Source organism: Diorhabda sublineata, chromosome 9 (assembly GCF_026230105.1).
Source record: "Diorhabda sublineata isolate icDioSubl1.1 chromosome 9, icDioSubl1.1, whole genome shotgun sequence".
NCBI lineage: Eukaryota > Metazoa > Arthropoda > Insecta > Coleoptera > Chrysomelidae > Diorhabda > Diorhabda sublineata.
The window spans coordinates 313,038-331,998 of NC_079482.1; the positions used below are offsets into that span (position 1 = coordinate 313,038).

General features: G+C 33.8%; 1 protein-coding gene across 3 annotated transcripts in view; it reads right to left on the bottom strand.

The window, feature by feature from the left end:
* LOC130448746 (cadherin-87A) overlaps positions 1-18,961 on the bottom strand; it is a 213,180-nt gene that overhangs the window by 61,278 nt on the left and 132,941 nt on the right. For all 3 annotated transcript variants that reach the window (XM_056786242.1, XM_056786241.1, XM_056786243.1), the window contains one exon: positions 1,360-1,409. In XM_056786242.1, the coding sequence (XP_056642220.1) occupies positions 1,360-1,409 (50 nt within the window). The remainder of the gene's footprint in view (positions 1-1,359; positions 1,410-18,961) is intronic.

An 18,961-nucleotide genomic window follows, 5' to 3' on the forward strand; every position in this document is an offset into this window, starting at 1 on the left:
GATTCGCAGATGAAAATTCAACATTTCGACTTGTTTTAGTCTTTATATTTTGATAAAACATTCTTTTCATTGAATCGTCGTTGTTCGGAGCAGATAATTCACGGATTCGCAGATGAAAATTCAACATTTCGACTTGTTTTAGTCTTTATATTTTAATAAAACATTCTTTTCATTGAATCGTCGTTGTTCGGAGCAGATAATTCACGGATTCGCAGATGAAAATTCTACATTTCGACTTGTTTTAGTCTTTATATTTTGATAAAACATTCTTTTCATTGAATCGTCGTTGTTCGGAGCAGATAATTCACGGATTCGCAGATGAAAATTCTACATTTCGACTTGTTTTAGTCTTTATATTTTGATAAAACATTCTTTTCATTGAATCGTCGATGTTCGGAGCAGATAATTCACGGATTCGTGAAATCTTCGTTCATAATTTCGTGAAAATTCTCCCGATAGATGTCACTATATAAGCAGTACCAACGAGGGACGTTTATATTTCTTAAAACTATCTCCTGAAGTTTTTGTATTATAATTAAGTTATTTTAACTGACGCATCTTCAAAAATGTATACCATGTGTCCTAGATTTGTTCATATAACAGTATTTTTTTATACAAGATGTCTCAAAATAAAGACTACGTTGTATTGTTTATTGCTTGAACGCAGCTATTCGAAGGTATATCAATCGTTGGACTAATTTCTGGTTAGTCGTTGCACCAGGCATCCTACTAATTGGAAAATGTGCAGACGGGACCGAAGATACCGAATCAACACTGGATAAACCGAAATCCGAGCGTGCAAGGTCTTGTAAAACAGTCGAAAACTTTGATACTACTCTTGACGAGCTTAATTCGTTTATTGCTTTAAGATTTTGGAGGGATCACGTAGAAAGAATGCCAGGGCTAAAACTCAGAGACCGATCACACGCAAACCACCAAAGAGGTGGTACGAGAGCTGGAGTTGAGGAAGATCCAAGAAGAGGGCCAAACGTACAGGATTGAACAGGACCTGGTAATACTGAAAGAGGAAGAAGAAGAAAAGCTTTAAACGTACACAGCTCGAATTTTATACAAATATTTAGGGATACATATTCACAAAATTCAGTTTATCCAAAAATTGAAGCCGCAGGATTCCGGTCAAAACCTTGACTTCATAAACCAAAAGATCGAACGCTTTCGAGCATTTACCAACGTTGAACCTTCATAATGGAAACGATAACAAGAAAATTAGCCTCTACTGGAGTGCAACCAATCCAAAACACAAACATCCGATCTCTATATTCGCATAAAAGACTGTACGGGCTGCGATGTCAGTTTTTTTTTTCGTTACAGTTTTTATTTAATGAGTTTACGACTTACCTTTCAGCGCTAAAGATGCGAGAATGAAAATATTCAAGAATTTCATCTTTCTGAAACAAAAAAAACGTTAAAAAATATACGAAATCTTATAGAGATCAGATTTAATTAACGAAAAGGTTGTTTAAACTGTGTACTTTAACAAAACTAGAAGGTTAATCAAACTGAGCCAAAACTACGAACTTTGAGCATTGTTTGACTGATGTCATAGTAAGGAAATTTAATTTAAACAAATCTTTTTACTAAAACCCCATTTTTCGTTGTATATTAACGTATTTAGATAAATATATTAAACGTTTCGTGATCAATAATGAAGATATATCTAAATCTAGCGCAAACAACTAAACAACATTAATAAATAACAAATAAAACACTTCATTGTTTCACACTTTATAGAAGAGATTACTGGGAAGACTACCCCGAAGGCGTTAAATGCTTTTTACATAAATTACAAGCGTCCCGAAAGGAAATCTGACAGTTTATCGATTACACATTAGAGATGGAATATATTGGGGGGGAAACGAATCTCGAGTTCTCTTATTTAACGTTGAATTGAAACAACTCTAATTACTTTTCGAATCGGTAAATTTTAAATTACGATTTGGTTTATATATGTTTGAAATTTGCGAATATAAACTGCGGTTGATGAAAACAACGAAGCGACTAACTACATCATTGAATCGCTCAAACTTTACGACGTCAAATAATTACAGAAATGGGACGGTTTGCCAGATGAACAAAATCAGTTTTTTTGTTCATTTTAATGCAACATTGAATTGCAGTCTGCGATAATCCAATAGACGCAGATCTTCTTCTATGTTTCTCGTACGATCATTATGAAAAAAATTGTATAGAAAACGATTAATATTAAAAAAAAAATAATTTTTTGTTTGTTATATTGTATTTTGATCTTAAATCTAACAGGATGGTGCACTCTAGTTAATTTAACAATTCTTATTATGATTGGTTTATCAGATTGCTGAAAATTTTCCTTTTTTTAACATTCGAATATATTTAAAATAACTTGCTGTGTTTGTGTATCTAAATCTTTATTATTAAATTTACACTTCAATCGCCCATTAAAAAATTTTATATTAAACAACTTTTTTCAAAATATACGTGTTCTAAACCATTTGAACTTTTGGAACGTGTTGTTAGAAGTTAAAAAAAGATAATTTTACATGGACTACGATTAAATTTGATTTTGTCGCACTAGGTGTCAAATTTACCGAATTTTTTGTTTTTTCAAATTAGAGTTACCTAACTTATTTTCGTCATAACTCGCTTAATTTTAATGCTAGACGGTTTTATAAAAGCTCATTTTAAAGGTCTAAAAAAGCACTTTAAAATTGTTTATTACAAATTTTTACGAAAAATTGATCGTTTTTCCGTTATTTGAGCTCAAATCTCTGCATAAATTTACAAAAAAGAAAAAATTGGCTTTCAGTGACTCATAAGTTGCTAAATATTTTAAAAAATTTAATGTAAACTCACTAATTGCATTGTTTTTTTATAAGCTTCAATTTCGATAAGAATAATTTTTCCATGAAATGCGTAATTTTCGAGTTTTTCTTGAAAAAATGTTGAAAAACGTGGTTTTGTTTCTCAAATTCGAGTTACTCAACTTATTTTCGTCATAACTCGCTTAATTTTAAAGCTAGTCGGTTTTGTAAAAGGTCATTTTAAAGGTCTGAAAAAGTACTTTAAAAATGTTCACCACAATTTTTTATGAAAAATTGATCGTTTTTCCGTTATTCGAGCTTAAATTTACGAAAAACAAAAAATGGTTTTTCAGTGACCCATAAGTTGCTAAATATTTAAAAAAATTTATTGTAAACTCACTAATTGCATTGTTTATTTATAAGCTTCAATTTCGATAAGAATAATTTTTTCCAGAAAATGCGTAATTTTCGAGTTTTTCACGAAAAAATGTTGAAAAACGTGGTTTTGTTTTTCAAATTCGAGTTACTCAACTTATTTTCGTCATAACTCGCTTAATTTTAAAGCTAGTCGGTTTTGTAAAAGATCATTTTAAAGGTCTGAAAAAGTACTTTAAAAATGTTCACCACAATTTTTTATGAAAAATTGATCGTTTTTCCGTTATTCGAGCTTAAATTTACGAAAAACAAAAAATTGTTTTTCAGTGACTCATAAGTTGCTAAATATTTAAAAAAATTAAATGTAAACTCACTAATTGCATTGTTTTTTTATAAGCTTCAATTTCGATAAGAATAATTTTTTCCAGAAAATGCGTAATTTTCGAGTTTTTCGTGAAAAAATGTTGAAAAACGTGGTTTTGTTTTTCCAAATTCGAGTTACTCAACTTATTTTCGTCATAACTCGCTTAATTTTAAAGCTAGTCGGTTTTGTAAAAGGTCATTTTAAAGGTCTGAAAAAGTACTTTAAAAATGTTCACCACAATTTTTTATGAAAAATTGATCGTTTTTCCGTTATTCGAGCTTAAATTTACGAAAAACAAAAAATTGTTTTTCAGTGACTCATAAGTTGCTAAATATTTAAAAAAATTAAATGTAAACTCACTAATTGCATTGTTTTTTTATAAGCTTCAATTTCGATAAGAACAATTTTTCCAGAAATGCGTAATTTTCGAGTTTTTCGTGAAAAAATGTTGAAAAACGTGGTTTTGTTTTTGAAATTCGAGTTACTCAACTTATTTTCGTCATAACTCGCTTAATTTTAAAGCTAGTCGGTTTTGTAAAAGGTCATTTTAAAGGTCTGAAAAAGTACTTTAAAAATGTTCACCACAATTTTTTTATGAAAAATTGATCGTTTTTCCGTTATTCGAGCTTAAATTTACGAAAAACAAAAAATGGTTTTTCAGTGACTCATAAGTTGCTAAATATTTAAAAAAATTAAATGTAAACTCACTAATTGCATTGTTTTTTTATAAGCTTCAATTTCGATAAGAATAATTTTTTCCAGAAAATGCGTAATTTTCGAGTTTTTCGTGAAAAAATGTTGAAAAACGTGTTTTTTTTTCAATTCAATCAATCGCGAATAACTCAGAAATTATTGAGTTAAATAAAAAACTTCATTTCAAATTTTCTCCATAAAATTCAATTCTCTATCGATTTATTTTAAAATTTTAAATTTCCACCCCCCGAGTAAGGGCGGCATTCACCCCTGGGGTAGAAGCATGCATTGACACCAAATCAGGTTTGTTATTTACATCATTTTTGAGCTCCTGTCAAAATTTCAAACTAATCTATGAAGGTGATTAAAATTTGCTTGGTTCACTCTACTACACGCTCTAAAAAACTCAATATTTCAATTATTTAAATAAATTTATAAATTAAACAAATCTTATCAAGCGACGCCACTGTTTATCGAAGACTGTCTAGTAGAAATATTTCAAAGAAATTGCTTCGACCAATAGAAATAGATTTATGTTTACGATTCGATGTTTTCATTGGTGTACACGGTGAAGATGATGAGTCCACGTGGACTGACGGATTATTTAGAAGTTAACCGAATTTTAGAAATCTCCATGGACATCCAATCCAATCTGCCTAGAAATACAGATCTTCCTAAATGGAACTGAAGGTAATCTACATATAAATGTATTATATTCAAATTGTATTAGAATATTTTCCATTTTGAATTAAACAAAAATTGATATTTGATAATAAAACTTTATAAAAATCGAGAAAATAAACTACGACGTTGTAATACTAAATTAGAACTTTCTTTAGACTTTTATAGTTCGAATTATTCAAAAAAAAAAAATAATATTAAAAACAGTTTACGTATACGAGGGTTGCTTGGTAAGTTCTTCCACTCCGAAGCTGACGACGTCAAACCAAATCATTATCAGCTTCCTGAGGCGGATGAAACTCGTTTGACAGTTCGACAGAAAAAGTCATTAGACAATAAATCGGGACAAAGACGCCTTCAACCCTCGTACAAAAGAATATAGATAAATAATCTCCACGTATATCTATTATACAAATATTTTTAATACCCTGCACTGATTAAACGATTCGGGTTCAGTTTTCGTAGGCAATAAAGCCGGTGAGGTCGCTCCCGAGGTAGTTTATGCAGAGAAGACATGTGTTTAAAGGGATTTATGAGATACGCGATTTTACTAGGACAAAATTGCTCTCAGTTTGTCTTCTATTAGATCTCTACGTGTACCGTATATGTGTGTTTGTTTGAGCGTCTTTGTCTTTCTCACATGAATTGTTTCGATTTGATAAAAGGGATTAAAGCTGATGCGGGGAATTGAAATTCGACGACGATGTTTCAGTTAAAAACATCGTCTCCGTATATAAAACATCTCAACAAAGTACTTTGATTTTGCCACACGATACTAGCTACTATCAGTCAGAATTGTCATAGAAAATTCCCTCGAAGTTGACCGACGTTTTAGTCGGTTAACTAGAAGTTGATGATGACCAAGACGAAGAAAGAAAGAAAGATAAACGCTTTAAAACGAATTGAGAGTTGAAAAACAAACAAAAAAAACTAGTGGGAAACTATTGGGGCTTGGCTGAGAAGTGACACCACATCCACCATACAACCTTGATCTGACACCATCTGATTACCATTTATTTCGATGTTTCGATGTATTTTTCGAACGATCAAAGTTTCACAAATGACGATCGCATCTAATTCGGTTTTTTGTTGATAGAAATCGGAAATTTTATGAGCGCGGAATCATGAAGATGAAACGAGATGACAAAATATTTAATGTGTTTAATTTTGACAGTTTTCTTGAGCAAATGAAATGAAATATGCGATTAGATCATTTGACCTTTTAATAAAACAATTTCCTGTAGATTCGTGTAAACCATAGGACGCGTGGGAATGGTGTTTATCTTTGTACCGCCGCCGGTAGCTACGCGCGATCTTGTCACTAAATCTGGTAAAGCCAAGAGAAACAGAGAGAAAGGGGATCAAAGCAAAGGTGTTTCCTGTCTGGAACAGATACACATGTTTCACAATCTAATGTGCGGGATATAAGACATAAATTTCAAAACCAACTTACCTGTCTTCGAGGAAAATTATGCTTTTCATTCGTACCAGTTTCAAAATTGCCATCAGCTAAAGTGCGTCATACAACAAGATGGAAGATTTATTCGAAATTGCTTATTAAGATTTACGAAAAACGGTGTGGAAATTTTAGTTAAATACACCGTACAACTTTTGTTTACAGAAAAAAAGATTTTCACAGATTCTGCTTAAATTACTAAACCAGACAGAAGATTTTCAAAAATTAGTCTCCAAGATACGTTCGTAAAATGAAAAATATCTTTTAAGATACAAAAAAAAATCGAGTAAGCTCTAGCTCATACTATTTCTAAGATAATTCACTAAAAAAATAAAAGAAACAAACGTTAAAAATACTATTAAAACTGTTTTCTCAAAAAAATAATATAATAAAAATATTTCTTCAATTTCTTAGACCTTTCGATATGTTAATGTTTCAAAATGTTCTTGATTTTAAGTATTTTCTGATTCAAAATAAGTTTTTTTTTGATAATTTTTCGAAAAAAGATAAAATTTGACGTTTCGATTAGATTTAAATCTTCATATTCAAAAAAATATCTTTTGAAATACAAAAAAAATCGAGTTAGATCTAGCTCAAACTATTTCTGATACACCGGACACAAAAAAGTCAAAAATACTATTAAATCCATTTAAAATAAAATAATAAAATTATTAATTCAATTTCTTAGACCTTTCGATATGTTTATGTTTCAAAATGTTCTTGATTTTAAGTATTTTCTGATTCAAAATTAATTTTTTTTTTGATAATTTTTCGAAAAAAGATAAAATTTGACGTTTCGATTAGATTTAAATCTTCATATTCAAAAAAATATCTTTTGAAATACAAAAAAAATCGAGTTAGATCTAGCTCAAACTATTTCTGATACACCGGACACAAAAAAGTCAAAAATACTATTAAATCCATTTAAAATAAAATAATAAAATTATTAATTCAATTTCTTAGACCTTTCGATATGTTTATGTTTCAAAATGTTCTTGATTTTAAGTATTTTCTGTTTCAAAATTAGTTTTTTTTGATAATTTTTCGAAAAAAGATAAAATTTGACGTTTCGATTAGATTTAAATCTTCATATTCAAAAAAATATCTTTTGAAATACAAAAAAAATCGAGTTAGATCTAGCTCAAACTATTTCTGATACACCGGACACAAAAAAGTCAAAAATACTATTAAATCCATTTAAAATAAAATAATAAAATTATTAATTCAATTTCTTCGACCTTAAATCTTCGTGATGTCAAATTTCCTCTGTTTCAAAATTTGTTTTTTTAATAATATTTGGAAAAAAGATGAAATTTGAAGTTTACAGTTTTCTTTAATTCTTTCTATTAAAAAACTAATTTCGAAACGGAAGAAATCTAAAATCAAGAAAATTTAGAATTGGGCACTATTATATTCAGAGAAAAAATTGGAGAAAATGTTTTCTCCAGGAAAACTTTGAATACGGAAAATCGAATGGAAGAATGCTTTTCCTAATAAAATACTTGTCAGGTTTGAAAGTTTTTTCAAATGAACATAATTTTCATCAACCAAAAAAATTTGAAAATCTGAAACTACTCTTAAAAAATGCGAATATAAAGTGGGAATTAAAGACGGTGTAATTTTTAGTAATTACATTTTTTTTGTTATAAATCCAAAGATACAAATATTTAAATTTATTTTCGTACAAATTTGAACGAAAACAGTCTATAATAAGAATATGATTAGCAAATATTACGTCGTTCCGATTTTCTTCATTATTCACCATTATGAAAATTGCCATTCGAGAAGGAAATGGAAATTTTTCCGGTAAAATTTCACATCAAAAAGTTTCCTCCCATTACTTTATAAGTAGGCTTTGTTTTAGTGAACGTGAAAAATTATTAGAAAACTTAGTTTCCCGTCCTCTTTTATTCGTTGCTGTTCATGAAAACTAAATTGAAAAACAACAGTTTTTCGGAAAAACATAAAATATTAACTAGATAAAGCAAATTCGCCGCCATCAATACCGATATTGAAGACATTCTGAAGTGGCTGCTGGTACTGCAACTCAGGATTTGGTTGGTCTGGACATAAAACATCATCAGAATCGCAAATTCGTCCAATCGGTATTGAAATTGGTAGCAATATCTCTTGGGAAAGTTACATGGCTAAGGCGACTCCACAAAAACTTGCAGCTTAGGTCAATACAAAAGAGAATAATTCGATTTAAAGACGATCCAGATTTGACTAGAGGAAGTATTTGCAAACCCGCGGACTCAGCTATCACTAATACCGTCTCAGATTCATCAATCTTTGGACCTAGACTTCCATATATACCCTCAGCAAACTCTAGTCAATACAAAAGAGAGAAATTCGACTTTAAGACCATCCAGATTTGACCAGAAACTTGGAGAATACAAGAAAGGTTTTACCTATATCGCCGCGGTGATTGATCTTCCGAACTGTCTGGGATAATCCCACTTAGAGCAGTATTTGTAGCACCTGCACGACTCTCGAACACTGGGATCGACTGTAGACACCCAGATTATCGATTTATCTCCTATCTTCGGAGAAGTGCAAGCCTGTGGAGTCAGCTATCACTAATACCGTCTCAGGTTCATCAATCTTTGGACCTAGACTTCCATATATACCCTCAGCAAACTCTAGTCAATACAAAAGAGAGAAATTCGACTTTAAGACCATCCAGATTTGACCAGAAACTTGGAGAATACAAGAAAGGTTTTACCTATATCGCCGCGGTGATTGATCTTCCGAACTGTCTGGGATAATCCCACTTAGAGCAGTATTTGTAGCACCTGCACGACTCTCGAACACTGGGATCGACTGTAGACACCCAGATCATCGATTTATCTCGTAACTTCGGAGAAGTGCAAGCCTGTGGAGTCAGCTATCACTAATACCGTCTCAGATTCATCAATCTTTGGACCTAGGCTTCCATGTATACCCTCAGCAAACTCGAGTCAATACAAAAGAGAGAAATTCGACTTTAAGACCATCCAGATTTGACCAGAAACTTGGAGAATACAAGAAAGGTTTTACCTGTCCAGGATAATCCCACTTAGAGCAGTATTTGCAGCACCTGCACGACTCTCGAACACTGGGATCGACTGTAGACACCCAGATTATCGATTTATCTCCTATCTTCGGAGAAGTGCAAGCCTGTGGAGTCAGCTATCACTAATACCGTCTCAGATTCATCAATCTTTGGACCTAGACTTCCATATATACCCTCAGCAAACTCGAGTCAATACAAAAGAGAGAAATTCGACTTTAAGACCATCCAGATTTGACCAGAAACTTGGAGAATACAAGAAAGGTTTTACCTGTCTAGGATAATCCCACTTAGAGCAGTATTTGCAGCACCTGCACGACTCTCGAACACTGGGATCGACTGTAGACACCCAGATTATCGATTTATCTCGTAACTTCGGAGAAGTGCAAGCCTGTGGAGTCAGCTATCACTAATACCGTCTCAGATTCATCAATCTTTGGATCTCGGCTTCCATGTATACCCTCAGCAAACACGAGTCAATACAAAAGAGAGAAATTCGACTTTAAGACCATCCAGATTTGACCAGAAACTTGGAGAATACAAGAAAGGTTTTACCTGTCCAGGATAATCCCACTTAGAGCAGTATTTGCAGCACCTGCACGACTCTCGAACACTGGGATCGACTGTAGACACCCAGATTATCGATTTATCTCGTAACTTCGGAGAAGTGCAAGCCTGTGGAGTCAGCTATCACTAATACCGTCTCAGATTCATCAATCTTTGGACCTAGGCTTCCATGTATACCCTCAGCAAACTCGAGTCAATACAAAAGAGAGAAATTCGACTTTAAGACCATCCAGATTTGACCAGAAACTTGGAGAATACAAGAAAGGTTTTACCTGTCTAGGATAATCCCACTTAGAGCAGTATTTGCAGCACCTGCACGACTCTCGAACACTGGGATCGACTGTAGACACCCAGATTATCGATTTATCTCGTAACTTCGGAGAAGTGCAAGCCTGTGGAGTCAGCTATCACTAATACCGTCTCAGATTCATCAATCTTTGGATCTCGGCTTCCATGTATACCCTCAGCAAACACGAGTCAATACAAAAGAGAGAAATTCGACTTTAAGACCATCCAGATTTGACCAGAAACTTGGAGAATACAAGAAAGGTTTTACCTGTCCAGGATAATCCCACTTAGAGCAGTATTTGCAGCACCTGCACGACTCTCGAACACTGGGATCGACTGTAGACACCCAGATTATCGATTTATCTCGTAACTTCGGAGAAGTGCAAGCCTGTGGAGTCAGCTATCACTAATACCGTCTCAGATTCATCAATCTTTGGACCTAGGCTTCCATGTATACCCTCAGCAAACTCGAGTCAATACAAAAGAGAGAAATTCGACTTTAAGACCATCCAGATTTGACCAGAAACTTGGAGAATACAAGAAAGGTTTTACCTGTCCAGGATAATCCCACTTAGAGCAGTATTTGCAGCACCTGCACGACTCTCGAACACTGGGATCGACTGTAGACACCCAGATTATCGATTTATCTCCTATCTTCGGAGAAGTGCAAGCCTGTGGAGTCAACTATCACTAATACCGTCTCAGATTCATCAATCTTTGGACCTAGACTTCCATGTATACCCTCAGCAAACTCGAGTCAATACAAAAGAGAGAAATTCGACTTTAAGACCATCCAGATTTGACCAGAAACTTGGAGAATACAAGAAAGGTTTTACCTGTCTAGGATAATCCCACTTAGAGCAGTATTTGCAGCACCTGCACGACTCTCGAACACTGGGATCGACTGTAGACACCCAGATTATCGATTTATCTCGTAACTTCGGAGAAGTGCAAGCCTGTGGAGTCAGCTATCACTAATACCGTCTCAGATTCATCAATCTTTGGATCTCGGCTTCCATGTATACCCTCAGCAAACACGAGTCAATACAAAAGAGAGAAATTCGACTTTAAGACCATCCAGATTTGACCAGAAACTTGGAGAATACAAGAAAGGTTTTACCTGTCCAGGATAATCCCACTTAGAGCAGTATTTGCAGCACCTGCACGACTCTCGAACACTGGGATCGACTGTAGACACCCAGATTATCGATTTATCTCGTAACTTCGGAGAAGTGCAAGCCTGTGGAGTCAGCTATCACTAATACCGTCTCAGATTCATCAATCTTTGGACCTAGGCTTCCATGTATACCCTCAGCAAACTCGAGTCAATACAAAAGAGAGAAATTCGACTTTAAGACCATCCAGATTTGACCAGAAACTTGGAGAATACAAGAAAGGTTTTACCTGTCTAGGATAATCCCACTTAGAGCAGTATTTGCAGCACCTGCACGACTCTCGAACACTGGGATCGACTGTAGACACCCAGATTATCGATTTATCTCCTATCTTCGGAGAAGTGCAAGCCTGTGGAGTCAGCTATCACTAATACCGTCTCAGATTCATCAATCTTTGGACCTAGACTTCCATGTATACCCTCAGCAAACTCGAGTCAATACAAAAGAGAGAAATTCGACTTTAAGACCATCCAGATTTGACCAGAAACTTGGAGAATACAAGAAAGGTTTTACCTGTCCAGGATAATCCCACTTAGAGCAGTATTTGCAGCACCTGCACGACTCGTGAACACTGGGTACGCCTGTAGACAGTATCTTCGGAGAAGTGCAGGCCTATGGAGGCAGCTACCAAGGTATGTCTTTCTCTACCTGCAGAAGTTCAAGATTTATATCCGCAGGCATCTCCACGCGACAGACACCATTCGACTAATCTCGCACTTGCTTTTTACATGAAAAAAATGGAGATTTATACCAAAGAAATAATCTTTGTTTAATAGAAAAACATAATTTCGACGAATTATTAGTTACCTAAGTAAATTTACATGTACGCGAGTGTTTAATTGATTTAGAAGTTGTATCCTTGATTAACCTCGATGTAACAGTAATTATGTCAATACAGACACTTACTTTAATCGAATTTGATGGTGTCTGCATACGTGTAATATACATGCACGTAGTCCGAAGTCCGAATACTAAAATCCGGCTTCTCAAAATGGAAATTCGATTGGATTATTCATATATTCGTTAATTTTGTCAACATTTTCAAGTTATAATCAGACAAAGACGAAGTAAATCTCTTCGTTATCAATTCACAACTGTTTTAACTACGTCATATCGTTCATTCACTTCAAATGACATAAATCGACGTCAATCAAAAGACTCGAGTTGACACGGACTGTTTCCTCGTTAACACGAATTTATTTTGAATATTTCAAAATGTCACGATTCGGTTCTAATACTGAAGAGAATATTGACGAAATCATAGAATCGAACACTCCCCAAAAATATACCGTCTACAGTAAATTTGAAAGATTGACTATGAGTTTAGAGGATTGGGCCGTGAACATTAGAAGAAAAGATGGTACAGAGTTTAAAGAAACTAAGATCGAAACCATTACTTATTACAAGAAGAATGTTATAAAAGAAATGAAAGTTATCATTGACCAATTCAAAAGTTTATTTCAATAATCGCTAACCACAAAAATTGGAATGAAAATACCCACGAAGGACTAAATTGTATTTACCAAGACTTCCTTTGGTATTTCAAGAATGTGTACTGAGAGAAAATTTTCTTTTTAGCTCTAGATGTTTTTCTTTCTAAGGGTTTTTTCCGCCACTTCCCTTTTCCACTTTTTTGGGATCGAAATTAGACAAAATCGCCTACCGAAGCGATCGGTTTGAATATCGCGGTTAATCGATTAGTCAAAAGTGGTTAACAAGAAGAAAAGTTTACAAAAGGGTCACCACAACGTCAAATCGATAAAATCCGACTTGAATATCGACAAAGAACATCACAATCAAATATATCTTCATCAACTAATCTTGAATTTTTCCGTAACAACCCGGATATTTCTAGATATAACTTTTCACTAATTTTTCACTTTATGTAGCTGTTTACTTAACACTAATTTATTAGATGTAATAATAATAATAATGTGAATGACCTACAAAAGTTAGTAATGAAATAACACCCTTGTAACTTGTCATTTTTACATGAAAATACGCTAGTAATTTTCCTAATGTTATCTAGCACGAGTTTCCTATTTTTCACGACGAAAAGCAAAACCTTAACACGCTACACGTCAGGTCGTATTTCACTTTTTCCTATAGCAAAGATATTTAACGAAGTATTACACATAAAAGTGAGATTTTTTTTCAAATATTCCAAATTCGTATATATATCCTTATCGAAACGAATGGTAGTATCAAAAAGCACAGCATGAAACCTTTTAAAAATAGATTATTCAACAGCCAACGGTTCAATCAGTTAATAAATCCGTACAGCTTCGATCTAGCGTTAAAACCAATGTCCTGCTTTCCTCAGATTGCCTTTTTTTTTTTATTAAGCTACCCATTCGAGTTGCTTCTCAACTCTATCCCATCGGTGTAACTTTTTACGAACCGGAAAATCAATTTGTGGATAGTGGATGGTCCGCAGAAATCGTTTTGGTTTTCTTAAGAGATACACTGTCGTATGTGGCGCGAAAATCTTTCAAAACATTCCGTTCGTACGTTAAAGTTTCCTTTTTTTGAAAAATTTTATTGTAAAAAGTGAAAAAAGTTTGAAAAAATCCATCGTTTAGATTTTGAAGTACAGATAGAGCGGCGATCGCAGTTCACAGCAAGCACGGAAGTTCCGATGATCAGAAAATGGATCAGAGAGGTCATGGTGATCGAGTGGACGTCTTTGGTTACTCATAAATTGGTGAATAATTGCAAATATCATGTATTTCAATGGTTCATATTCCATTTTTTGAAACGGAAAAGGTAATTCCTGTTTGATCATCCTTTGCACCGACCAGCACCTCGCTTCACAAGCTACGAGGAATCTAGAGTCAAACTACGACAAGTGGCTACAAATTTTTGCAATAGATGTATAAAAATTAGTTAAAGACTTTGTAGTTTTAATTAATTACTTAGAAAACTGTATTACTAAAATGAGTTACTATTTTGATCTTCTGGTACAAATGTTTACAAATTAATTCGGAAAGGGCTGTCGAAATTCCCCCGACGAGTGAATTTAACAAGATTTAGTGATGGAATTCATGAAATATTAAAATGTTCCGGTCACCTTTTTCACTCTTGACAGCGAGGATTTCGAACTAGATTTGCATCTGAAGCCGCCGTACGAAAGATTCAATTTCTGGCGAAAATCTGAATAACGTCGAGTAAATATGAAATTTCGAATAGTACCGATTGTAAAATAACAAAATTAATCAAATATCTCACTAAGTATCAATCCCTAAGTTAAAATGGAAAATCTTCCACGTGGTTGACTATACTGATGATGATACTGGGAACCAACATCGGAAAGACCAAATATGCCAAATGACGTCCAAAAAACCGATGTAAGTTATAAATTGCCTCGAAAAAAACAATAACAAATCATGGAAACCTTCTTTTACCATTATCCTTCAAAGGATGAAGTGATACCTATCCAGTACAATCTTTTCGGAATCATAAAGTCTCTTATTTATCAAAGGTTTTTGTTTGGAGGTCTATCCATCTAGTTGGAGATCTGCCTCTTGGACATTTTCCTTCTATAATTGATAGTTCCATCTTCTAGCGATATATCCAAGGTACTGCAGATACTTGGGGTTATTTATGGTAAGTACCTGGCGTTCTATCCAAGTAAGAAAATAAACGGTTCGAATTTCGATACGCTGGAAGAAAAACATTGTGTACGCAGCAAAAGGAAGACCAGATGCTTCAACAGAACAAAACAGGAAATGGGAAAATTGGAGAGACAGAATAGGACGTAAAAATTAACGAATTAGAAGGATGAAAATCACAAGGAAAAGCGTTTAAACGATGACGAGATTGATGGACTTTGACTTGCTGGTAATCAACAAGAAGTAGCTTATTTATATGGTTAACCACGTTGGAAAAAAGAATGAGGATTGATTAATTAGTAAGACAACAAATATGATAAGAGAATAGAAGATATAAAAGATTAAACGATACAAATAGTATAGTAAAAAAAATGAATTGAATTGTTTTGATTTTAGTTCTTCTCTGAATTAGTTGTTGAAAAATTAACCAATTTCGATATTAATTAAAAAATTAAGTACATTTAGCAATTTTTTTCGCATTTTTGACGACAATAACAATAAAAAAATTGAATATACAAAAAACCGACAACTCTAAAGTAAATCTGAATACGTTGAAAGTGAATTAAATCTTTGATCTGTAATAAAATGTAATATGAACGTCAAAAATGCTTTCGACACAGTACAAAAAGAAAAGGGCGATTAGTTGAAACTATTTGAAACTTTATAGGGTTTATCTAAAACAATCAATCTAATTGTATACACGTTTTGTGCATAAAATTCGATACAAAAACAACAAAAAATCGGTACAAATTTTGTTTTTTTTTTGCCCTAAACCTTTGCAAGACATGTAAATCTTCAAAATAAGCTTTTAAAAATTAAATTTCGATAATGTGTTGCTTGGATAATTTAACGGAAACGAGAAAATTTTCAATATTTTAAATTAGTCTTTTTTTGCACACTTTTTTCAAGTCAAAAAAAAAAATTGAAAAAAAACTGGAGATGCGGGATTTTTAGTTCAATTCTTTTTCTTTCCAACGCGACTTTCCAAATGATGTTAGGACCATCCGGTTAGCAAGATTGGCCCTTTGAACAAAAAGGGCCTCCTATGATTTAATTGCCATTTTGAAAAAACTATTGAGGCCACAGGGTTTATCTTTAGAACATTGATTAAGTACATCGAGATCTCGGTTTATAGTAAATAACAAACCTTTATATTTAATAATTAAACAAATTGTAAACAATTTAAAATATTAAAAATTTTCTCGTTTCGGTTAAATTATCCAAGCAACAAATTATCGAAATTGAATTTATAAAAGCTTGTTTTGAAGATTTTTCAATTTTCTACAATATTGCCCGTAGTAACAAAGACAAATCTTGCAAAGGTTTATACCAAAACGCAACAAAACAAAGTTTGTACCGATTTTTTGGTGTTTTTGCGTTGAATTTTATGCATATAACTTTTATTTAACCCCAGGCGTTGTTTTTTATTCTACTAATAATTTTGTCACGTAATAATCACGTATTATTAGTGTAGGTATCCTTTTAAAGGACTGCTTGTTACCGGATTCGTTTCTATATACCGACCACTCACAAAGTCGTAAATCAAGGATTCGTCGTCAACTCGGTTAACCTCAATTAAAACTTTCCCAATATCTCGTGTAATTTTCTATTCGATGGGCCCTCCAATTCATTGACCAAAAGCTCTTCCTGCATTTCAACATCGAGATGGCCGCGGCTCGATAGTTATTTTACAATCGAAATTTTGTTATTTTTTTTTTTTTTGAAAAATAACCGAAGAAAATTATTTTAAAGAAATTGTGGATTGACGAAATAATTGAAGGACTGAATAGAATTGAAAAAAAAAAAGTTACAGAATCTTTGCTGTTCCGTTTTCTATCTCTACCGTTCCCATCTCTAATCTCGATCAAAGTTCCGTATTGGTTTTCGGTAGCGCGCGCCTTTCCCAAATGAATCATGACGAAAACAGCATCCGAACTAATTAATATGTATAATAATGGTTCAATAAAAGACGAAGGGAGACAAAACATTCTCTAATACACAATGCGGGTAGGAAATTATCGATAAAAACGGTTATATTTTAGTGATAAAGACCGCGGTTTACTAAATTTATTGCACAAAAGTTTAATAAACGAATATTTGGAAATAACACGAACCCATTTAGTAATCAAAGTGGAATTATCGCTTCAACAACATTCATATCGGACTCTGTGGGTTCTTATTTTGTGGTGAATCTATCACATATTCTTCTGTATCCTTGTCTCCAGTTAATTTCATGTCTTACTCGTTGTTTCCAGCGTGCTTTGGATCGACCTCTTAGCCTTTCAGCTCGTTTTTTATCTCGCTATTCATTAACTTGCTCCTGGTTATTCTCCTCTTCAATATTCCGACATCCACGATCACTCTTTCTCTTTATTTGTCTTTCCAATTAGTTACCAACACGTACTTTGTTTATTAAACATCCACAACTACATTACGAGTTTGTCTAAACTCATTTTATTCCTTAGATAAAGTACCAGGTAATCAGCATATCCTGTTTCATCTATAACTGATTCTATTGCGATGTTGAGTAGTCTCGTTGAAATTCCCTCCACCTTAATTAGACCGTTCTCTTTAATGTATCGTCGATCTGTCAACTGACGATCTTCGAGATTCTCTTTAATGTATCGTCGATCTGTCAACTGACGATCTTCGAGATTTTCTTTAATGTATTGTCGATCTGTCATCTGACGATCTTCGAGATTCTCTTTAATGTATCGTCGATTTGTCAACTGACGATCTTCGAGATTCTCTTTAATATATCGTCGATCTGTCAACTGACGATCTTCGAGATTTTCTTTAATGTATTGTCGATCTGTCAACTGACGATCTTCGAGATTCTCTTTTCTGTTAACTGACGATCTTCGAGATTCTCTTTAATATATCGTCGATCTGTCAACTGACGGTCTTCGAGATTCTCTTTTCTGTCGACTGACGATCTTCGAGATTCTCTTCAATGTATCGTCGATCTGTCAACTGACGATCTTCGAGATTTTCTTTAATGTATTGTCGATCTGTCAACTGACGATCTTCGAGGTTCTCTTTTCTGTCAACTGACGATCTTCGAGATTTTCTTTAATGTATCGTCTATTTGTCAACTGACGATCTTCGAGATTTTCTTCAAAGTATCGTCGATCTGTCAACTGACGATCTTCGAGATTCTCTTTAATGTATCGTCGATTTGTCAACTGACGATCTTCGAGATTCTCTTCAAAGTATCGTCGATCTGTCAACTGACGATCTTCGAGATTCTCTTTAATGTATCGTCGATTTGTCAACTGACGATCTTCGAGATTTTCTTCAAAGTATCGTCGATCTGTCAACTGACGATCTTCGAGATTCTCTTTTCTGTTAACTGACGATCTTCGAGATTCTCTTTAATATATCGTCGATCTGTCAACTGACGGTCTTCGAGATTCTCTTTTCTGTCGACTGACAATCTTCGAGATTCTCTTCAATGTATCGTCGATCTGTCAACTGACGATCTTCGAGATTTTCTTTAATGTATTGTCGATCTGTCAACTGACGGTCTTCGAGATTCTCTTTAGTATATCGTCGATCTGTCAACTGACGGTCTTCGAGATTTTCTTTAATGTATTGTCGATCTGTCAACTGACGATCTTCGAGGTTCTCTTTTCTGTCAACTGACGATCTTCGAGATTTTCTTCAAAGTATCGTCGATCTGTCAACTGACGATCTTCGAGATTCTCTTTAATGTATCGTCGATTTGTCAACTGACGATCTTCGAGATTCTCTTCAATGTATCGTCGATCTGTCAACTAACGATCTTCGAGATTCTCTTTAATGTATCGTCGATTTGTCAACTGACGATCTTCGAGATTTTCTTTAATGTATTGTCGATCTGTCAACTGACGATCTTCGAGGTTCTCTTTTCTGTCAACTG